Source organism: Protopterus annectens, chromosome 13.part0 (assembly GCF_019279795.1).
Source record: "Protopterus annectens isolate FY-2018-M chromosome 13.part0, PAN1.0, whole genome shotgun sequence".
In the NCBI taxonomy this organism is placed as follows: Eukaryota; Metazoa; Chordata; order Ceratodontiformes; family Protopteridae; genus Protopterus; species Protopterus annectens.
This window is the reverse complement of record NC_056747.1, coordinates 845,963,748-845,988,929: the sequence shown is the minus strand read 5'-3', so window position 1 is coordinate 845,988,929 and position 25,182 is coordinate 845,963,748. Positions and strand designations below refer to the sequence as shown.

At 41.2% G+C, this 25,182-nt stretch overlaps 1 protein-coding gene across 1 annotated transcript in view; it reads right to left on the bottom strand.

The window, feature by feature from the left end:
• MYO19 (myosin XIX) overlaps positions 1-25,182 on the bottom strand; it is a 1,187,636-nt gene that overhangs the window by 740,926 nt on the left and 421,528 nt on the right. Inside the window, exon 10 of the mRNA XM_044054569.1 lies at positions 5,740-5,886. Within this exon, the coding sequence (XP_043910504.1) occupies positions 5,740-5,886 (147 nt within the window). The remainder of the gene's footprint in view (positions 1-5,739; positions 5,887-25,182) is intronic.

Below are 25,182 nucleotides of genomic sequence, written 5' to 3'. Positions count from 1 at the left end.
TCCTTGAGCCAAGCATGTCTTCTCAGTACAGAACCAGTGACTGCTGCCCGGCAAGTTGCCTCTAGGGTGTCAAAGCCACACTGCAAAGTATGCTTGCTGACATGGCTTGCAGAGTGCATAAGTACTTGCAATTCCTTATTTTCTGCACAGTCTGTATAGGTTGCCACCTTTTGTTTAATAAGTTCCATAATATGTTGCTGGTATTTCAGCATGTGAACCTGACAATTTAATGCCCTAATAGCAAGAGTAGCAGAGGTGTATACCTTCTTATCCCATCTGACCAAAGCTCTGGAATCCCTGTCCGAAGGGGTGGGATTGTTGGCTGTAGTTGCCTTGATACGTTTAGGGCCCTGGGAAATTATCTCTTGGTCTGCAGTAGGATTCTTGAAAAGAAATTTGTGAGTGCCAGGTACTCTGTAGTACCCGTCTGGTTTTCTAGGGGCAGGAGATGTATCAGGAGTAAGACTGGATTCCATAAAAACATCAACAACCTCCAGGACAGGGAGTATTGCTAAAGGTCTGTGCTATGGCAAATATAGAAATTCCCTGAGTCTCTTTTTGGACCGAGGATAGTCCTAGCATTCCCAGTGGAAACACCCTCTTAAGGTATGCAATGTTTCACCAAAAGAAAAATACTCAGGAGGGGAAGCAGAGGGAATGGATTCCTCTGCATCTGAATCCTCATAAGCAGATAAGGGCATGTCTTCATAATCAGATACCTCAGAGTCAGACTCCTGGTCTGGTGAAGCTGCAGGGGACTGGTTTCTCTTCCTCTTAGCAGAGGAAGGCTGACTTCCCCTAATCAGCGTAAAGGTCTTCGGCTATTATAAGCATTTGTCTGAGGCATAGGAGGAGGTGCATGTGCTTTGGTCATCTGTTTTCTAGGTGTAGCGTGTACTCTTGGCCTAAGAAACTCGCTAGTTTTAGATAAAGTCGTCAGTTTGAGTCGAACATCGGTAGTGTGAAGAGCTGCCTCAGAAGCCGGTGCCTGCACAGCAGCTCCGGACCCATCCAAGGTAGAGACATCCGCAGGTTCCATAGTCAAACAGTCTCGCAGCATACTGGACTCCGAATGGGTCTCAGCAGAGGCCTACGAATCCACAGAAGCAGGCATCAGGGGGCTGCGAAAGCACCTCACTGAGTACCGGCGAACTTGCGACTAGCTTAACGGAAGCATCGCTGGCAGCTTTGGACCTATGCGGTCTGTGTCTGTCTTTATCCTTATGTTTTTTCAGAATAATGTTAGTCGGATGGCTTAACGTAGCCATTTCTGAATATGGAAATCAAGAGAGGAAGAATTTAGTGACAGAGAGCCCAACGACGAATGGTACCGGCATTGAACAAGGCACAAAACAGACAGTGAGGCACATCGTGGTCTGGGCCTAAACAGGTGACGCAATGAAAATTTGAGAATGAGAATGAAAATCTCTGTGTGGTATTTGCTTTCCACAGGCAAGACAACTGTTAACTTTTTCTGACATTGGTTAGAGCAAGAAAAAAGGATCCCCAGCGGGGTACTTAGCTTTAGAAGACTTCAGGATTATTCAAATTCGTAAACGAAAATTCAGTTAGCAGCCGACCGGCACTTGCGAACTGCTACTGCTTTGGGCTCCTCAGCAAGAAAGACTGATGTAATGGCGTCAGCTGCTGGTTTTTATACCCCTGACGACCTGACGTCAGTCCTGGAGCAACAGCAACAGACACAGAAATACCAAGTCTCTGGTATTCGGGCCAATTGAGGGCTATCTGCAGGCAGATAACCAAAGTGTGATGACTGCAACAGTGAAACACGAAGAACATCTTGAACATGGGGTAAAGAGCAGAGGACTCTGACACTGGAAATTCTCAGCACACTGGCCTAGGAACCAGGAATTTAAGAGTTGTCTGAAGCAAAAAATGCAAAACTTGATTGGGAATCCAGGACAGAAAGATGACAGAACATGGGATAATATAAAAGAAATAAAACAAAGTTTATAGAAGAAAACTAAACAATATATTGTGAATGCAAGAAACTCTAGACAAGCTAAATTAACTAGGCCGAGATCTTTCTACATATATAAACATAACCATATTAAACAAGGCAGATGGAGAAGTACTTCAGGAGATGATTAGGGACCTTCAAGGTGAAGACAATATTGTGCACTGACTCAGAGAAATATTTTTAAAGTGATTTGGCAAACAGTGGCACCAAGGACAGTCAGAGCCTGAGATGCTGCATTTAGGCAGCAAAAGATGGAGAACAATATTTTGGTTACAAGATCAAAGAAACCTAGAGGTAACAGAACAGGGAGATATTAGGAAGCTTGAAAGATTACCAACAAAAGTTGCATCACCAGGAATATACAGAGGAGATTTTAGCAGGGTTTAAAGCAACTCCTACAAGAGATAGATTTCCTGAGGCTAGAAGAGGAGAAAACATTGCACATTAGTAGAGAGATTTCAAAGGAGGAGATGGAACAAGCTTTAATTGAGCAGCAAACAAACAAGGACCAGGAAAGTGATGTGCTAGATGTGGAAATTTGGTTAGTATTAAAAAGGAGGACACTGGCATGAAAAACACTGTTTCATAATGTATGGAAGAGGGTCTTGCCCAGACATTTTAGCCAAGGGGTTAGTGGAGGTAAAAGCATAAGTTGGTAGATCCTGATGAATGTGGATTCAGAGGTTAAAACAACTTGCAACATTACTAGATGTTAATCATCATCCAAGATGCTAAGGGCAGAGGAGAAAGGGGGAGGGTATTATTTGTGTTAGATGCTTAAAAGGTCTTTGATGGGGTAGAGTGGCGTTTCACATTTAAGGTTATGGACAAAATGGAAATACTTAAGTGGATCATGAAGGTGCTCAGAAATGTATATACTGGGGAAACTAAACTAGTTAAGACAGCAAGGTGTTTCAGATTTCCTACGTATCTCAAGGGGTATAAGACAAAGTTGCCTGTTGTCCCCTATCTTATTCACTTAATTCTTAGAATTGCTGGCGGTTAAAATAAATGCAATCAGATATTCAATGATACAGATGGGGAAGACAAGAGCTTAAAACTGGTCTTTATGTTGATGTGATTACAATAGCTAATCTAGAGGAGGATTTAAATGAACTGCTGCCAACTTTAGAGAAATTTGGAAGAATCTTGGGCTATAAAATAAATTAAGGGAAAACAAAAGTAATAGTGATAAATGTAGGGGGGGTCTAAAGAACCAGAAAAGGGGAATACTCTAATGAGGAGGGAGAACAAAAATGCATATGAAGCCTTTAGGAATAAAGCATAAGGGAAGATTCTGGAACGCATAACAAACAATCTTAGAATGTGGACAATGCTAAATCTTGATTTGGAGCAGAAAATGTAGGTCATCCACTAGCACATATTACATCATCTACATGCAACTTGAGCTTTTTGCCCCCTGACCCTCTCCCCGACAAAAGAGATGATGGTTAGAAAACTGATTAGTAATTTCATATGGGGAAAGGAAAAACCTGGAGTGAGTTGGGCTAAATACTACACAAGGAGAAAGGGAGGTTAGTAAGTCCAGACCCAAATATATATATATATATATATATATATATATATATATATATATACACACACACACACACACACACACACATACATATATATATATATATATATATATATATATATATATACATATATATATATACACATATAGACACACGCACACATATATACACGCACAGACGTAGATATATCTTGTAGTTAAATAGATGAATAGAGCAGGGAAATGGACTAGTATGGTTAAAGAAATTAATGGGTAGATGGCTATTGGAGGGTTTATTGGGGGAGAGAGCATTAAATTGATAGAATCATGGGGTAGACTTACAAGTAGATAGAAAATTAACGGGGTCAAATATGAACAGCTGAATGGAAGGCAATTCAATTTAAAAAAATACATACAATTTTTGAATGTAAGTATCTACATAACTGTTTTTGTATACTCAAGAAATTTGGTAGGCTTTTCCAGGGAGAGGTCATAACACACTGGAGGTGTTTAACACAAAAAGAAGCTTGGGAACACATTTTTTGAACGGTCTGGAATTAGAGGATTTTAAACAGGAAGTAGGGACATTAATAAGGAGGATAGAAAAGGAGTCAATGGGATAGACAAAAGAAAGATGCTTTTTATACACTGATAGCAGCTGGCTAAAGAAAGGGGTAAACGCAGTTTCTGTAACTTGTATGGTTACTAGCTAAGAAAGCAAAAAAGGAGGCCAGTTACTTGGACCTATATTCCCCAATAGAGAAATACAAATTAGAGAAAGAAAACTAGGATAGCAAAAATAAAAAGCAGTACAGAAAATGGCAGTTGTGAACCAAATTGATATATCTAAAGAATGAGGGCCATCAGAAGGAAAGACAGATATGTTACCTGATGACCAAAAGGGGGAGTGAGGAATTGTAAATAGTTATGAGACAAAAATAGTGCATGGTTTAAGTTTGTAAAAGAACTTGACAGGCTATAAGAAAAGCAATGGTATATAATGTCCATAGACTTGGATAATGTTAAGTGAAGATATGAGGGGGAGCTTTTTTTTTTTTTTTTTTTTTTAAACAGGATAGAATGCACATAGGTTGCACTGTAATTTATATGGAATACATTGTTGACTGACTTTGTAATATCACCTTGAATTCTAATGTTGAAAATAGCTTTGATTTCAGTGAAACTAAAGTAGGCTGTATGACGCTATTAACTCAAGGTTATGGAAAATATCTAGTAATGGTATATAGGAATAAAGCACAAACCATAATGAAGCACCATGCGTGAGTATTGCTTCAGTTGTTGAATTTGCCTGTGCTGTTAACTGTAATAAAGGCTGTTAATGTAATAAATACACCTATTAAAAAATGGCAGAGGATGGGCAATAGTGAGCAGGAAGGCCGTACCTTGGCATCGTTGGAGAATTCTCTCTGAAAATGATTTAATTGTGCTGGCAATGAGCATATCCCACAACCCATGCAAAGGGCTGCTGGCATGAACCACATGAGGTATGGTTTCTACAGATTTAAGTAATGAATTTACTAGGCAAAAATGTTAATGAGAGCAGATGCCGTTAACTAGTTCCAATGAAAAACTCCATTCAAGCTTCAGTTTAGATAGCAGCATTCCAGTCGTTTTCAAATTATTAATTTTCTTGACAAACAGTTCTGTGTATGCTATGCCCTCTCTCGATCTACTGTTAACAGATATGTAAAGCCAAGTATTTCTACAGAAACACACCACAGGAATGATTAATGGATGTACACAGTAGGGTAACTGTAGCACCACAGCAGCTGACGTTAACGAGTCATTACATATTTCACAGAAAATAAATACACAACTATCATATCTAGCCTTTCTGCATATTACGTTTGAAGCAGATCCTTGGAATGACTTCTTACAATGGCATAAAAGTTAACGTTAAAGACACCAATGATGTTCCATGTCATAACAGAAATTTTACTGCAGTTCAGTGTGAGCAGCAGGTGACATATGCCAGATTACATCCAATCAGTAACAATTTAGAAGATAATTAGGTTTATACCACTGAGGAGGACCAAGTGTTTGTGTGAGATCCTAAAATGTCTACCTCTTGCCCTTGAAATAATGTGTGGTGTTAACCAGCATTCGGTTACCTGTCATTACTGAGACTGCAAAACAATCATAGGCTTAAACCAAAATATTCATATTAATAAAACAGGAATATAAAAGACATTCAATAATTAAATAACTTATAAACTCAAACCTTAAACTTGGAAACAACTGTCACCACTGTATTTCTGTTGTGGGCTCTACCATTGCTCAAATCTTCCTGCACAAAAGGGAACAGTTGCTGTATCAGAGAATCCTGAGATTTCTGCAGCACTCCAATCAGTTCTGGTGGAACAGGATCCTGTAAAACAGTAACCAAAATTAAAAGATTCTTAATAGAACAGACTGCTGGACAATGCCAGTATAGTCAACATTACACAAGTATCAGCAGTTCTCCAGAGTTTACTTTTGTTAGGAGGAATATCAATGGGGAGAGCCCATTTTGAAAGGAAACATGGGAATGTAAGCTCTTAGATAATTCTGTCTGTACATAGAGTTTAACAGCTGAAAGCTCTAAACATGGATAAACTCTACATAGTCACAAAAATGAACATACCACAGATGGTGAAAAATGCAAGCTACCATCTGGTTAAACGGATAGAACTAAGAAAAATAAAAATAAAACTGTCAGAGGCAAAGTATATTATTACTCTACAATTAACACTCATACATGACAGTATAACTGGCTACAACCAAAGACCAGCCCAAGGAAGAGTGCAAGCAAACCTAGCTGCATGAGGAAACCTGGAGTTCTAGTACTAACCACCATCTACAAGCATGCCTGCAATGAAAAACATAGCAAGCATTTTGAATACATTATCCTCTCCATGTAGGAAAAAATTCTTAACATGTAAATCCCATTATACTGCAGAGCTTTCCCACTAAGCTTTTAGCAAATTGACCATTTTGAAATGGTGTGGAGTGCCATGTTAAAATTTATGCTAGGACTTGGGCCTTAATTACAAATTTACCCACGCATCTCTTTTTTTTTTACCATAGCTTTCCGTAGTGACAGTGAATACAGTTTGTATTCAAAAGCTGCACCATTCAGACATTAAAATGTTTTCAAAACACAAGAATATGGTTCAGTACTTAGAAACAACCTTTGGATTCAGAAACATGTCTAACATGGATGTCAATGGATAATGCAATGGTGTGGCATACAGCTGCACAGCTTAAAGAAATCATCAATTAATCAGAAGGCATCTCATGGCACAACAATCAGCTCTGCACAAATACCAGCGCTAGTGAATACAAGAGTGCATTACAGTTGCACTTACAGACTTCACAAACAGTTGTACTTATGTAGTACATATACAAGTCTGTTGCGACACTGAATTGCTTACAGACATTACAGAGCTCACAGGAGAGTCACTACCAGTTTTAGTCCTATAAATAGAAAGAAAATGGGAGCACAAGATAGAAAGAAAGAGGAGGAAGCACTGGCACATATAGAAAGACATGGAGGTGAAAGACTGGGAGGGGAGAGCAGGTGCATTTTATTTCTTTTCAAGCAGGGTAGATGCAAAGGAAAGGGAGTAAAGTGACTGAAGCAAGGGCATACAGACAGAAAAGCTAACTGGGGTGATCACAACGTATATACAATGACAGAAAACAACTGGTGATGGGGGAGACTGGACAATGAACAGGGGACAGAAGGAAGTGACACGCAAGTAGAGGGAGCACTATGACTGGGGATACAGTTGGTGATGGCTCTCCTTCCTGCTGCCTTTGCAGGGCCCATGCAGTGGTTGGTCCCTTCTGCAAGTGCCCTTTCTACTGGGACATAGCTCATTTTGGCATGCTGGGTAGTGCTAGGTTGTGATGCAATTCTGTTAATTGCTCAAGGATATTTTCCAGGAAGCCAATGTAAGTGGTCAAGCCACTGGACCATCCGCTCCATCACCCCATCAGCTCCTATAAGGTAACATACTGGGACCTACAAGAAGGTGCAACAATGCTCCTTTCCAGTGATCTACTGCTGGAGGTCACCAAGGAACCACCAGGTCACCTCCCAGAGGATGACCCCCATAACCTCAGACAGGTAAGTCTGGAGGCAGATGAAAACCCAACAGGTGAAAGGAGAACAAGATGATGGAGTGGAAACCACTGTTGCATCACCAACATAACTGTGGCTGGCACTGCATATAGCAACAGAAATGGAGAGCTCTATTGGAGGGAGAGAGTTAAGTAGCGTAAATTCATTCATCCTCTCAGACAGTCCGGTACCTTTTGTATGGTATGACTCCAGGCAGTCCTTCCAAGTCCTGCAAAAGGAAACTAGGTCTGCTCCTCCCACTCATCCATAAATGTCACTCCAATGCCTTTTTCTCTGCAGAGTTACCCAAAATGACTCGTAGTACAAAAATGAAATAAAAATATAAAGGACAGAAACACACACACGATTACCATGTTTGTCTAACTATCCAGTACAGAGGTAGCTACGAGGAGGACTACATGTCTTCTAGCTATGCAATGACACAGAGGTATAACTATGATAAGGCATAAGCATGTGATAGGTTACTGATGAACATGGGTATAAAATTCAGTTCTTGATACTAACATTGCCTCAGGGAATATTTCAGATGATGGCTACAACAGTCTGGTGCAGTTTGGGATCTAGGTGGGTAATGTAACAGGCATAACATCTCCTCTTTTCTCAGACACTGCTCCTGTGCAACCCACCTCTGTCTCACAGATACCACAGGAGGAAAGAAGTTTGGCTGATGCATCAGTACTGAATTCACCTTTTCCTCTGCAACACAGACAATTTGGTGTTGGCAGCTCCCTTGAGCATGGGGGTTGGGGGCGGGGGGGTTGGCATACCAGCGGCAGGTAATCCGCAGTTCCTGCCCCTCTTCTGAGCTGAACGTCTCCATGGCCACCATACAGTTTATGAGCAGGGATGTCACAAAAAGACAGGTGGACGTCATCACACCCCCAGCAGAACTGAATGGTGTGGTACATGGTCAGTGTGGCAACATCAGAGGACCCAACGCATTTGTGCAGCATTTTTAAAAGGGAATCCATATACTTAAGGTGTCCCTGTGTCTCCACATTGTAAAAACTGCCATTCCTAAGACTAGTCCTCTTCCAGTCCTGATGAAGACCACCACCATGGAAGGGCAAGGAGACCATCTAGGTTCCATTTAAGTCATTCCAAACCAGTACAATCAAAAACATACAAAACCAAAGCCCCATTCTGCACTGGTAGCATCTCCAGCAAACTGGCACAGTGGTTGTAAATACCGGGTAAGGTGAGCTGGAGTATAAAAATAATTGTATGAACAATGATTGCACATACAAAAAAAATGATCTAATAGCATACCTTTCCATTATCAGCCAAAAGGATTTTATAAGATTTACGTTCCTTTCCCTTGCTAAAATAAAGTGGCTTCCTATTTTCAGTAAAGGGTAATCACCAACTGCTACCTTAAGCAGCATCATTTCTTTTCATCCTGCCACACACTAAACTATTGTACAGGCTCCTACAGTTTTTCTTCAATTATTTATATGGCTTTAAAATCTTGCCAGGATATAATATTCCCATCTTTCAATAGTCGTTTTCAGGACCATAGACCTGTTCACTTTTTAGAATCCCCATGATGTAAGTGAGATTATCTAGAACAGGTAAAGTATAACACAAGCTGCAGTTGAAACATCCAAGGTGCAGATTTAGTTATCCCAAAGGCCTAGTGAAATGTATTCATATCTGTTGACAGCCAGGAATCTGACCTAGGCCACAGACAACTGATCATGTTTATGTATGCAAAATAACGCTTGCTGTCCCCTCTCTATTTCAGACATAATCCTGTCCTTTCAATGGATATATAGCCATCAGTGATGATGTATCTTTCGGGTTAAGGGTCGCCACAGCACAACTCCGGTCCACTAATGATTGGCAGTAGATTTTTACGTACAGAGTTGCCAGCCCTGATGCATAGCCTTCAACAAAGGAACGCCCATTCACGCATGTCGCCACACAGAAGACGCTCTGAGAATCGAACGGGCAACGTCTAACTGGGAGGTGACAACGCTACCGCAGCTGTTTTAGAGTACAATTCAAAATCTGTTATCCCCTAAATTCTCTGCACCATGGGAGATAATGCCTTGGCAATGGATCCCACGATATCCATCTACCCAACAAAAATTAGTCTCCAGAGGTCTGCAAAGATATTCTATTGTAGTGAAACAGGTAATTCCTGTAGAGAAAATAAAACCAAGGGTAAAATAAACCAGACTACCTCCTGTATACACAATGCCATGTCTAGCCAAAGTGTCTGCTACTTCACTGGTGCTAGAGCATACCGGGCAAACCCCAACTACAGCTCAGGCAGCCAAGGTTCAATTAGCAGCTTGGGCTTCTGAAGTGTTGGGCAGGGAGGGAGGGGCATACCCATACCAAATGAGGAGGGCATTCATCTAGACATTCCCTGTGGGGAGGCATATCCATTGACAGGAGTAGCAGACGTAACTGAATTGGGGTGGTAAAGGGGTGCATCGTAAATGGAATACGTGTCAACCACATGACCCCTCCAGTACATCAAGTTCCACACCACCCCAGACATTAAAAAAGTGTGTCTGGACATAGCTAGAGATGTTGGTAGCCAGAAGGATGGAGGGCAGTGGGATAAGCCAGAAAAAAATGAATCAGAAGGGGACCACGAAATTCCTTCCACATGAACAGGACCTCCCTATACATTTGAAGAAAGTGTCTATTAAGTTTACAGGGGCAACAAATACATTTGAAAATTGTACTCCCAAGTAAGTAATTTCCCTCCATTGAAGGGATACATTAAGCATCCAATGAGCTCACTCTCTTTTCTTGTTTTTATTACAGACATTAATTTTATAGCCAAACAGCTAATCAGTGTCCAGTAATATTTGTATAGCAACAGAAAGATCTCACTCAGGGTTAGATAATTATAATAAAGTTAAGTCATTGGCCTTAGAGGGATAAGTCCATATTCCTTACCAGCCAAAGTATATCTAGCTACAGGAGCCAATCTCCATTTTGTGGCCAAGAGTTGTAAGTAAATTACAACTAGAAAGGGGTACAAGGACATCTCTGCTGAGTAACCCCAGATAAATCAAATGCAGAAGTGAGTTTAGCCCATATTTTTATCTTGGCAACTGAACCATCGTACAATTTTCTAATTAAGCATTATATAATTCAGGGAATCTCAATATTTCAGTACTAAGAACAGAAACTCCCATTCCACCCACTCAAAAGCCTTCTCAGCATCCATACTAGCTAATAAAAAAGGCTGTGATTGCATCTTTTATTAAAAGGGAAATTTAATACAGGTTGTGCTACCAGGTGCATATCCTGACTGCTCAAGGTGAATGAAGGTACTCATTTAGCTATTAAATAAATGACCATAAAGTAGGAACAAATACAAAAACGACCACGGCAAGGAACTAAGCAGAAAACTTTATCACACTCTAGCACCTCGGCTAATACACAGCCTTCAAAGGAGTACAAAGAAAACTAAAACAAGCTAGTTAAATACCTACATCAATTAGATATTAGTCAATAAAAACTAGTGATGCAAAATTAGATAAGCATCTTCCAATTACATTCTAAATTAAGACCCGAGGGACACAAAGTGTTAAACTTTAAAATAAAAACAGCTTCCTTATACAACAATTTCCTTTTATATGCATAATCTGAACAAAAACCTACAGAAATTTTCTTTAATATAGTTGCTTTAAGTACAGTAGGATCTGTACTATGAAATTGTGCAAAATGACTAGCTACCAGGCTAATATATTTAGAGCACAAAGTAAAAACTCAATTACACATGAGTGTACTTGAGCTACTCAACTCTGCCAACATAACCCCTTGCTGAAGCAGGGTTTACTCTGTAGCTAAAGCAGTACAGTAGACAACAGTAGGGAGTGGAAACAAATGTCAACCTGAGGAGGTAAAAGATAACCCAGAGCTGTGGTGGAGGAGGTGAACCACAGGTCTGCACTACTATACAATGCCAATAAAGGAAGGGAAGACTACTTTGTTTCTGTGGATCTGCACTGTTATTTTGGGGGCAAAGTCCAACATCCCTCTTTAGCTTACCCCTCCCTCCCACTAGGGACTGAGGAAAAGGGCCAGTGATGAAATAAATTACAACCTCACCAGCACAAATACAGGAGAAATGTAAAGAAACGGGCACAAACAGCTACCTGGCCTTTTCAATGGACCCTGAAAACCAAGTCAGCAAAGGGAAGTAAGACATCTAAGCATGTCACCAGGACAGAAAGAGGAGGCTAGCAAAGTGCCCTCATCGCATTACTTGAGCATGCTGTTCAAAAGCACAGTGCCAGTACATTCTGAGGACACCTACAATACACTTCATAAATCAATCCCCTTGACCAGGCCACATCTAGAACACTGAACATAGCTGAGGGAGGAACAGTGAACAAAGGAGTGAAAAAAAATCCAGAGGAGGTAAATCTACTAGCCTTATGCTCTCTTCTGGTCCCTCCTTGCCGATTCCTGTCTCAAGTCACATGAGAAATCATTGTGCTGATCGCTATTCTAGCTCCCCTACACTGCAGTCATCCAGAATATGAAGAGGCAAGCCTTCTGGCTTTTTCATCCACTTTCTATGAAGAGTGACCTGGTTGATGCTCAATCATTTGCTCTCCTGGAAGATGTGCCTCCTTCCCAGACAGGATTAGCATCTAGGTCTTGACTGGTTTGATGCCCACTGGCATACCAAGTGGAATTTTATAAAAAGTAAGACTCAAAACTATGTAAGAACATACAAGTACAGCTGTGTCAACACACTCATCATTACAGTAAATGTTTAAATAAAGATAGCTATTACAGAAAATAATCATTTATTCCTCCAAGAACAGATAAGACTGGTAGGCCAAACTGGTAACTCATCAACAATTTTTTAAACTTACTTTGAGGTTTAGCAACCTCAGAATTAGATGGGTTACATGGCTGCAGGGGACCTTTGCCCCTATAATAAAATGTTTCCATGGCCAATTTATCAATCATATTTACACATGCTTAGCAGATCTGGTCTTCACTGCAAGAAACTACATTAACAAGAAATTCAGCAAATGAATATGATTTAGTTGGAGGCAGACATCAGTTTTCCAACAGGATTTTGTTTTTTGGCAACTGAAGATCTCTTATGGCAATTGAGCTGCAATGAACTACCATGAACGTTAGAATGAGACTAACTATAAAGAGAGCATCCTACCCTTATTTCTGATTCCAGAAAAAGTGGCATACAGATTAATACCAAAAACATTATTGGAGAAGGCCAAGGATGTCTTAATAGCCTAAACAAATCAAAGGAAAAGCACACTGTGATAAAAATAAATTTTAAGTATCTCCGACTAACTGATAAGAAAACAACAGTACAGTATAAAGGTAAACATTTAGAAATAATGGGCATAGAAAAACACCACTAAATCCTGTAAATGGTACTGAGCCAACTATATCAATACACCACCAGACCAACAACATGCACAACCATGGGAATAGAAGGACACTATCCTAATGCAATGCTGCTTCTACTGTTATGATGCATTAACAGAAATGCATTAAGTTCACTGCAAGGAACACTGTTAGAGGAGACTGGTAAACTGATTACAAGAATACCGAGCAGTATATCCTCAAGTCCGGCTAACGGATAGGTTGTATAATGTCAGTCCTGCCCTCAAGTCCGGCAAATGGATAGGTTGTGTAAGGTCCTGCAGGATACAGGAAACGAACCATTTACCATGTCAAGCAGTTACCCAGTTTGTGATATTTAGAAAATACCTGGATGGATATCCAAGTCATAGCCTATCAAATCCTTTGTGAAGACATTTCTGAAGAAGACTGCAGTGGTAGCTTCCGGTTAGTGAAGTGAGACAATCTCTCCATTTAAATTGTGGCTGAATTTATAATAAAACTAAGGAGTTTATCCAACAATTTGCAAAGGGTCTGTGCCAACAAAACTGACTAATGTGCTCTTAACATGTCATGAAGACAACCATCAGTGTCATATGGCCAGTTTTATCCTCAGCATTAACAGTCAATCGCAGCTCCATTTTGAAAATTCCCATACTTATGAAGAAATGCTTGCCATTGACAACATATGCACAACATCTGATCTTATCTGTCAATTATGTGTGTGTTCTCAACCCCCCCCCCAATACTTCATCTCTGGTCATTAATGATCACTCTCTTGCAAAAAGAGAACAAAGAGTTTGGCACACATTACTAACAACTGATATATCAGTATAAACTTGCCCAACTTTCAGCAAAATGCTACCATGAAGGTTGATCATACAGAGAGACCACCCACGGGATGACTGAAGGAGGGTATACTCACTGCCCGTTAATGGAAGTATAATCAGTCAGATCTAACAGCAGCATTCCTTAACAGGTCCTATGGTTGGCTTACAGCCCAACCAGTAAACCACCAGAAAGGAAAGAGCTGAAGGACTACACCAAAACAAGCAAAAAAGGTTAGATTATGAAAAGATGTCAGCCAGAAAAGGCTCAAACTCCAAAGAAGTGGGCAGGCCCACAATGCTTAAGAAGAAAGCATCACAGACTGGAATTGTTGCAGTAACAAAGTCTGCCAGGGCAAACCAAAAGCAGCTACTTCTAAAAAAGGAGCAGACATGACCATGGCCAGCATCAGCAGACAGAACCAGCCAATGACTTCAGAGAACCAATCAACCATCCACCAAGAAAGGAGTGTTGATGGAGAGGCCACCCACTCAAGGGCACAAGATAAACCACCAGCCAGACTAACAGCATAGCCACACAGAGGTACTTCCCCTCTATAGAAGGTGGCACCATTCAAGGGGGACAGGAACCTTTCGCCCATCCCCAAAGGAAAGGAGAGAATAGTTTAGGACATATCACTTTCTTAGTAGACATGAACCTGGGGACAGAAACTTTCAAAGACGACAGTACAACAGTCCACCCCTAAAGCCCAGAACTCTAGGCCCCCAAGAACAGATTAACCCAATATGTAGGAAAAGGGCCATCCCAAAAGGAAATTGTCAGCCTAGCTATCTGGAATGTTGTAAATAATTATGTCATTTGTGAATATTAATATGATTTATATGAAAGTGTGGCAAAAGGAGATACTGCCACCAGCACAGCTATCTGGAATTTTGTAAATCGTTATAGGGCATTTGTGAATATCAGTAAAATGCAATTGCTTGCGTTACCACATTAGAACTGTATATTGTCTGTATATCAAGCTGCTGGTACAGAAGTGTGTGTAAAATTACTGAACTTAGAGGTGTGACCACAGTGTACCCTGCTGAATTTGAATAGAAATGTATATAAACTACTGTAATTGTGTAAATGTATATAAACAGTAGGAAGTGGCACATAGAAGGTTAAGTTGCAAAACTTCAGTAAAATAGCTGAAATTAAATTGTTTTATAACTACGTAACAAAAGAGATGTTGTATTTCAGTTTCAGTTAACAGGTGAGACTGTCTACACTAGGGGGACTCTCTGTTGCCTCGAAAGAGACCATTACAAGGCCTGAGATGTAGAAGTGTTTCATTGTTTTAGGACTTTCAGGATCTGCAAACATCTGAAGACTATGTATTTTTCACAGGGAGATGCTAAATGCTGACAGTTTTTGACAATGGGGGTTTAGCTTGGGAACTAAAATAAAGTGACAAAAAGTGACGTCATCCAAGCTAACCCAGCAGTAATATTGGATATTAATTTAAGAATTCTCTGACACAGAGGGGGCATTTTGTTTTTGTCTTTGACCTGGAAAACATCCGCTCACCACTTCTGCAAGCTTGTTGTTCTTAAGGAAACTAGGGTACAGTAATTACATTTAGATTCCGTAAGGAATATTTACCAACCTGATAACACTCCCATACTGAAAACATTATCAACCCATACAATAACCTTAAGACCTTACGCTCATCCAACAGGCTACTAGTACAAATAATTTAAACCAACAACACAGCCGGTGATTCCTTGTTAAACTCCGTTGGCAAAACCTGGAACTCAGTTGCTACTGATCTTACTTTGGTTTCCTCAATAGCCCTGTTCAAAAACATACAGTACTTCAAAACACAATGGCTATATCCCTGCACTTACCCTGACGCTCTCCTATATTCCTAGGTTCAAGGATACTTTTTTGTTGCACTAAGATTGAATGTTTCTGTTAGCCCATGAACTGCGCATACTTTAACATGTCAGACATTATGTTATATATGTTTAGTCTATGCGTATTCTTCAAATGAATTCACTATATGAATCTTTAATGTTAGATTACCCTGGTCAACAAATATAAAATAAATAAATAGTAAAGATTAGTTTAAATGTTTTCTGTATTTGAGACTGTCCTGCAATGTTGTTTTAATTATTTCCTATGATTTTGAACTCTGAAGTTAGTGATTTACTGAGTATTTTCTTGTTCTTTTATTATTTACTAAAATATACTTAAACCATCTATGTGGCTATTTGAGACATATTTAAGCTCAGAACTTTCAGCTCCCATGCAGACAGGAGCTGAAAGTTCAACTGCTGAATCCTACACTAAGGCACTGTACGAGCACATCCACTCATGCATAAATCGTGCCATCCCAAATAGAACCAAGATGCTCTCATCCAAAAAAAAAAAAAAGAAGCCAATCTGATGGTCCCCTGCCATAAACAAACTTTACAACAAAAGGAAGAAACTGTTGCAGAAAAGAGGAAAATCCCAGGATGCAAAAAACTTCCTTACCAGCCTCAGTAAGAAACTGAGATCCCTCATAAAATCCTCCAAAGCTAGTTACGAAAATAAAATTGCCAAAGATTCCAAAGACAACAACAAGGCATTCTATAACTATGTCAAGAATCTAAATGGCAATGCTCAGATCTGCTATGAGCTAAAACAGAATGGCATTAAATATACTGATCCCAAGGATATTGCCAATATCCTGGCAGATCGATTCAGTGCCAACTTCACCCCCTCTCACCCCCTAAATGGCCCATCTCAATACCGGAAGATTGCCAAATTCCGGTAATAACGGCCACACAGGTAAAAAACACGCTCTCCAAAGCTAAGAATACAGCATCCATGGGACCAGATGACATCCCGGGCTGTGTACTACATGAACTACAATATGAACTGGCACCTCACCTAAGTGTTATGTTTAATCATAGCCTCACCTCAGGTTTCGTGCCCACTGAGTGGCGCACAGCTACAGTTATCCCACTCCACAAGGGGGGATCCACCTTGGATCCCGGAAACTACCATCCCATCAGTCTGATAAGCCTCATCTGCAAGGCCATGGAGCGTATTATCATGGAACTTATAAACAAAGACATTGGCAACCTTCAAACACTGGACCCCACCCAGTTTGGGTTCGTGAAGGGCCAATCTTGTCTCCTGAACCTGATTGACTTCTTCGAATCAGTCTCCAGAGCCATGGACAAGGGTAAGGTGGTCCACACAGCCTATCTAGACCTTGCCAAGGCCTCTGACACCAACCCCCACTCTGGAATCATAGATAAATTTACTAAGCTGGGCATTAATCCCTACATCACCCAATGGGTTGCTAACTGGCTTACTGATAGAACCCACACTGTAAAAGTAGCAGACTCCAAATCCAGCTCCAGACAAGTGACAAGTGGAGTACCTCAGGGTTCAGTCCTGGGACCGCTCTTGTTTGGCATTTACTTCTCTGAAGTACAGGCCAACACTAAGGGACTCTGGATAACAAAGTTTGCAGATGACTGCAAACTGGGAGCCATTACTGAATCCCCAAATGATGTGGATACTCTACAAAAGGGCCTTACAGAAACAGATGCTTGGTGCCAGAGCCATGGGCTCAAGCTCAATGCCAAGAAATGTATAGTTATCCCCTTTGGGAAAAACATGTATCCGTGAATTACCATATAGGTGGCAGTACACTAAACACTGAAAGTTTGATAAGAGACTTAGGGACACAGGTGGACAGTGGTCTCACCTTCGATAACCACATCGCCACAACAGTCAGGAAATCCTTCTATGTGGCACACCTCATCACTAAGGGCTTTACATCCAGAAAAAAGGAGGTCATCGTCCCACTGTACTCATCCCTCATTAGACCCATTATAGAATACAATGCCCCGTTTGGTATGTACCTCTCAAGACATCTGCAACAACTTGAAAGGCCACAGAAATACCTCACTAAAAGAATCACAGGCCTAAAGCAGATGCCCTACGCTGACCGCCTTAAAAAACTCCAGCTATACTCTGTCGCATATCGTCTACTCAGAGGCGATCTTTGCTTAACATACAAGGCCATGTCAAACCCAGAGCTGTTGGACATGCTACACTTAAAGAAATCCCAATCTCTCAGAGCCACACGCTCCAGGGATCTAAACCTTGTCATCACAATAAACAAAACATGCTGGAGGGATAGGTTCCTGACCCAGAGACTCCCCAGACTCTGGAAGAGATTGCCCATACATGTCAAGCAGAGTGCCTCTTTGGTCCTCTTCAAAAGGAACCTTGACAATTGGATGAGAGAAAGGAAATTCACCCCGGGGATCACGTCAGTCGCCCTGCTAGACAGGGGTCCAGGGAAGTAAATAGTGTGGGAAGAAATAGCCAGGGAATTGTTATGGCTAGGCTTGTATAGGCCCTAGGGCTGATAGCCTAGTACCAACCTATGAACCTATGAAAATACTTACATATTTATTTGGTACCACTGTGCAGGCCACTCCTAATAGCCTTGCTCTTGGTCAGACTACCATTTGGATTAATAGTAACATTACACAGTAGGATTGGACACTTTTTGTTAAGGGCCTTAAAGTAGCTGATAACAGGTTCTGATGATAGTGATAACTATCTTACAGTCTGGGCAGAAGGGAGCACAACTAGTAAACCTGCACCAGCCTTTCCCGGGTGTGTGTGTAAAACAAATCTCCAAGAGTGTGTGTGTGCGTCAGCTACTTGGGCAGGGACACAAAGCACTGAGTGGACACAGTGTGTTGAAAGACTTGGCTTGGAAACCTGGCTAAGGACTCAAATCTATAGCTGTGCTAGTGGGGACTCTTACTGGTGGTCTGGAGAAAGAGGGAGAAACCAGCCCGACTGTGGTCTCTGTATGCTCTTAAGGGAAATTGTACTTTACTGTGTGTGTACGTCCCTCACTGCTTCCAGTGGTGAGGATTGAGGCTCCTTGACTACTGTTGCCAGTGCTGGGGCATTCCATATTGATTGGTGGGCAGTAGTGGGATATCCACATCACATATTAATTGGCGGGCAGTAGTGGGATACCCATATCACATATTAATTGATTGACGGCAGTAGTGGAATAACCACTTCACATATTAATTGGTGGGGAATAGTGGGATATCATCACATATTAATTGGTGGGCAGTAGTGGGATATCCACATCACGCAAATTGGTGTCAGTAGTGGGATATCCATATCTCATATTAATTGGTGGGCACTAGTGGAATATCCACATCACATATTAATTGGCTTGTAGTGGTGGGATATCCACATATTCGGATTCAGTGGTGCGGATATTGAACTCCTGTAGACTGTAAACAGTGGTCACTAAGGAAGGTGTTTGTACTCTCAATCAGCTACACAGTGAACATTCAGAGTTTCAAAGCACAATTGTTTGATTTTTTTTTTTGTGAGCTTAGTCAGTCAGGGACAGCAGGCAAGCATGTCAGCAGAGGGGTATGACACGTTTACAAGGAGCCAGTTGGCTGTGATATGCCAGGCTAAAGGACTGGTGCATGTTAACCTGACTAAAGCAGACATGATTGCAGCCTTGGGCACAGCTGCATCACAGACCTGCAATCAAGACAACCAGGCTGGCATTGGAGTTGCACAACTCTCAGAAAATGAACAGTTCAGCCTTTCCACAAAGGACTTTCCACAAAGGACTTAAAAGTCCATCTAGAGTTAGAGAGACTTGAAGTGGAGGCCAAATGTTTTGAAATAAAAGCAGCAGAGAGAGACATCTAGAGGCTGAGGAAAATGAGAAACTAACATCTGGACGCTAAAGAGAATGAGAGGGAGAGGCAACATGAAAAGGAGATATTTACTCTTTGCCAGGGTCATGGAGGTAATTGGGAAGGGAGTAACCGAACCCCAGAAGCAACAAAGGTCAGTAAATTTCTTCCACAATTTACAGAGAGGGATAATTTGACAGTTTCGTTCATATGTTTGAAAGGGTATGTAAACAGTATAATGTTGACCAAGGGCTCTGGATACAGCTCCTGACCCCCTTACTCCATGGTAAAGCTAACTGCCATTTCAAAATAGTCTGATATGGATTCCTTAAATTATAATACGGAAAAAAAATTGTTTGCTAGAATGTTACAAGTTGATCCCTGAAGCTTATAGGAAAAAGTTTCGTGAGCATAGACACAAGGCAGATGAAAGTGTGTATAAATATATTACTGAACTAAGTACTTATTTTCATAGATGGGTGAGTGGATGTCAGGTCACTACTTTTGAAGGGCTGGCAAACCTTTTGGTGAGGGAACAAGCTCTTTGACGCTTTGCCTGAGGACATGAGAGTTTGCTTAGCAGATAGAGAATACAACACAGCAGATGAGTTGGGGGAAAAAGGAGACCTATACCTAGCAAGCAGGGCATCACTGCACAGGAAAGGGATACCCAGTGCTGATCACAGGTCTAAGGGAACCCACGGTGGGCGGTCAAAACTGTCCCAGAGTCTGCAACCAGTGGGGGGCATGTAGATGTCCATGGAGGCATGGTGGGGAACAAAAGGTGGGAAAGCTAGCAAGTGGGAATGACAGAATGCCAGCAGTAAAGCTGTCTGGAGACAAGGGTATCAAACTAACATAACAGGTTACAGTCGTCTCAGTAGATGGAAAAAGCCAACACCAAGAGAGACCGCCTCTGATCTAACCATTGTGAAGCCTACACTGTATAAAGAGGATCACTCCTTTCTTCGGCAGTCTATTCCAGTCAGAGCTTTAGGAGGGGTCCAATTCCAAATACCTTTGGCTAGGGCTGACCTTGACTAGGAGGGTGGAAAAGGAAGCCAGAACAGTAGGCATATCTGAGGATACCCCTGCAGATGTCCTGATAGGGAATGATTCTGATAATGCAGTACCTTGTGTGCATGCAGTGAGACACAGTCAGGCTTAGAGACGAGCATATGGGTCAGTTAGCCTAGGGCAGAACCAGACAGACAGCACACTTGCAGCCAGAATTGGTGAGGTGGTTACTTCAGGGAGGGAGATATCCTGTAGCAGTGAGACTGAAGGTGAGGTACAGCTGCTTGTGGGTAATAAATGTTCCCTTGGACAGTGTCTGCAAGGGTAGAAGTGATTAGTTGTACCCAGTCTGACAGTGAGTGACCGCTGTCAGAGAATACAAGACTCCCTGTGGAAGGGGACCTGGGAAGGGTTACCAAGAGAGAAATGAGACAGGCTCAGCTCTCAGACCCTACATTACAAGGCCTGAAAGAGGCAGCTAGTGAGGCACCTGATTTTCAAGGGAAGGAGGAATCTGTATACTGGGACAAAAGGTTACTGTATAGAGTGTGGACCCCTGAGGGGGGGCTAGAGGGTGAGAGTACAGCAGTTGGTAGTGCCCAGAGCCCATCATCTGGCACTTTGTCACAGCCCATGATATTCCCTTTGCAGATCATATGGGCATAAAGTGTACAAAGAGACGTATTATGCAGAACTTTATTGTTCTGGGATTTCTAGAGATGTAACAGGGTACTGAAGGACCTGTGAGCAGTGCTAAAAAGTAGGCAAGGCAGGAGACTAGGTCAAAGCTCTTTTGATGCCTTTGCCTTTGATTGAGGAGCCATTTCAGAGGGTAGCTATGGATACTGCGGAGCCTGTGAGTACCCAAAGTTCCACAGGGAAAAAGTATATCCTAGTGTTAGTAGATTATGCTACCAGATACCCTCAAGCAGTGGCCCTATCCTCCACCGAGGCAGAAAAGGTGGCAAATGCTTTGTTAGAGATTTTCAACAAGGTAGGGTTCCCATAAGAAATTGACAGAGGTGCCAGTTTCATGTCAGACTTTCTGGCTTGTCTGTGGAAGCACTGTGGGGTGAAGCACCTAAAGACCATCCACTATCATTCCCAGACTAATGCTCTTGTGGAAAGGTTAAACTCTACACTCAACATGCTATGGGCATTTGCAGAGCAGTTCAAGAGGGAGTGGGACAAATATTTGCCCTATCTGGTTACTTACAGAGAGGTTCCCCAGGAATCCACAGGTTTTTCACCCTTCGAGTTGCTGTATGGGCAGAGGGTGAGGGGACCTCTAGATATGATTCGAGATGAGTGGGAGGGTGAGAGTGAATCCCACAAGGGGTCTGCTGTGGCATATGTTCTAAAATTCGGGACAAGGCTCAAGGAGCTCATGGGCTTGGCCCAGGAGAACCTGGCAGAAGCCCAAAAGCAAAAAAAAGGTCTGGTATGACAGGAATGCTCGAGCTAGACAGTATGCTGTGGGGCAGCAGGTAAAGGTGGTCATTCCTGTCAGACAATACGCTGCAGGCAGCTTGGGAGATGCCCTTCAAAGTGGTAAGAGAGGTCAATGATGTTAACTACACGGTAGAACTGCTAGGCAAGGGCACAAACTGCACCATGTTAACATGATGAAACCTTACCATGACAGGGAGCCCCTTGTGCTAAGTATTTGCTGTAGGAGTTAGGAGGAGTCTGAGTGCTAGCTGGCTCCCTGTAGCCATGTATCCCAAAGTCCCAAATTACTATGGTAGAATGTAGGGTTGCAGACATATGACAGGACAGGGCAGCACTGTACTGGGGTTAGCAAAGCCAAGGCAGCAGGAATCTCAAGACAAAGTATGGGGCAGTGTATTCCCAGATAGACTCATCCCTTTCAAGTAATGTTTCACAAGGGTCACTTGAAAAACTATCTTGAGTCTTCGGTGGGGGGGAAGAAATGTCACAAAAGGAAATATTGTCAGCCTAGCTATATGGAATTTTGTAAACTATATATCATTTATGAATATCAATATGACTTGTGTAGAAGTGTGACAGAATGAGATACTGACAGCACAGCTATCTGGAATTTTGTAAATAGTTGTATATCATTTGGGAATATCAACAGGATGCAATTGCTCGTGTTACCACTATATTAGAACTGTATGTTGTCTGTATATCAAGCTGCTGGTATAGAAGTGTATGTAAAGTACTGAGCTTAGAGGTGTGACCACAGTGTACTGTACTGGATTAGAACAGAAATGTATATAAACTATTCTGTGTAAATGCAGATAAACAGTGGGAACTGGAACATAGAAGGTTAACTTGCAAAACTTCAGTAAAGTAGTTGAAATTAAATTTTTTTATAACTGCGTAATAAGAGATGTTTATCTTTCCCTTTCAGGAGACGGGATGTTTATACTAGGGGGACTCTGTTGCTTGAAAGAGAGAATTACTAGGCTTGATATGTAGAATTGTTTTAGGACTTTCAGGATCTGCAAACATCTGAAGGCTATGTATTTTTCACAGGGAGATGCTAAATGCAGAGAATGAGGAATTACATTGGGAACTAAACTAAGGTGACAAAGTGGCATCATCCAAGATAACCCAGCAGCATACATCTGATATTTAAGAACTCTCTGACAAAGAGAACATTTTGTATTTGACCTGGAAACATCCACTCACCATACACACACACACACACACACACATATATATATATATATATATATATATATATATATATATATATATATATATATATAGAGCACCTGAACCCCACTAAGGTGAAATCAGGCTAACAAATTTCACCAAAGCTAATTATACTCAAAGTGATGGCATAAATAATTTCCAAGCTCCTGTTCTCACAGATGGCATTGACTACTATAAGGTACACACAAATGCCCTGTACAATCACTTATACAAATGTATTGACATTGCTGTACCTGATAGGATCAAAACAATATACTCAAGAAAAATCAAGCCTCCCTGGTGGACATCTAGCATTAAAAATTTGTATAACAAGAGGAAGAAGTTGCTGTCTAAGAATAAAAGAGAGGTCAAAGCAATGGAAGAACACCCTCATCTGCTTGAACAAATAAATAAGACAACTTGTAAAATCCTCTAAGGGCAGCTTCAAAAAAAATAATTAGCAACCATAGCTAAGGATAACCATAAGGCATTCAGCTATATCCGTAACCTAAAAGGTAGGACCTAGACGAGTGTGGGATGGCATCACACTGATCCTGCGAAAATAGCGGACTTATTAGCTCACAGATTTGAAGAAAAATTCACTCGGCTGTTCCCTCCAAACATGACACAAAGCATTACCTCTACATCTCCCCCACCTCGCATCTCCAAAGAGCAAGTCATTAATGATTTCTTCAAGGCCAACAACACAGCATCTATGGGACTGGATGAATCCAAGGCTGTATTTTAAATGGTCCAAAACATGAGTAAGCAACTGCATTAGGTATCTCTTCAACCACAGTTTTGAGTACTGGTTTTGTCCCTGTTGAATGTAAAACAGCAACAGTCATCCCACTTCATAAAGAGGGTACAGCAACAGACCCTGGGAACTACAGATCCATAAGCTTAACCAGCATTATATGTAAGGCATGGAAAGAATCATCATGGACCTTATAAATAAGGATATAGGTGATCTCCAAAGTCTTGATCCTACACAGTTTATTTTTTTTTCTCAATGGCAGTGTGATGATATGGGCAAGTGCCAGAGTAGACAGCTGGAGTTTTGGAAGGAATGATATGTCCTTTGAATATCAAACTAATTTATACAAGATGTTTGTGTTAGAAATGTATTAAAACTGTATGTCATTTGTAAATCAAACTGATTTATGCAGATACTTGAGGAAAATGCATTTCTGAGCTCTGCTTGTGTTAAAATGTATCAAAAGTGCACCCTACTGGAATGAAAAGAAATGTACATGTATTATTAGTGCAACTGAATTAAATGTACCAGCTAGTTTACTTTAAGAAAAATAAGGGAAACCTTTAAAACAGAATCCCAAGCCTTTGTTCATTAGCTCTCTAAAAAGAGGGGAAGCCCCAGACACTGCCATAAACATTTAAATATGTATTGTAGCCGTCTATGCTAAATTCCTGTCTCAGCTTCAATGGGGAATACTGTGAGAACCTAGAGTCGGGTGCCAGCCCTCCTGGAAATTATATTTTAGATATTACAAAGAGAAATCTCAGAATACAGAGGATTCTGTTGTGGGGAACCTGACTAGAAAGACCCTCACCCACAGCATCTTGCCTTGTGATAGTAACTTAACTAGGGAACAGTAATACATTTACATTAGTCAGGAATATAATGAAGCTTAGTTTAGATATTGTTTTTCTTTATTTGTCTGAATCTGTCCACCAATGTTCTTTCCAATATTTCCTGTGATCTGAACTGTGTGGGTTACTGTGAAAATATATATAGTATCTTCATGCTGTTTTATTAATTATTAAATATATTTAAAATTTTTATTGTGGTAGGTGGATTGGACACTCTAAATTGGCCCAAGGCGTGAGTGCATGCATGTGTGCCCCTTCTGTGGAAGGTTGGGTGCTGGGCTGGCAACTCAACACCGTAAAACTCCACTGCCAATCATGAGCAGACAGGTGAGCCGCTATCCGCTGTGGCAACCCCTAACAGGGA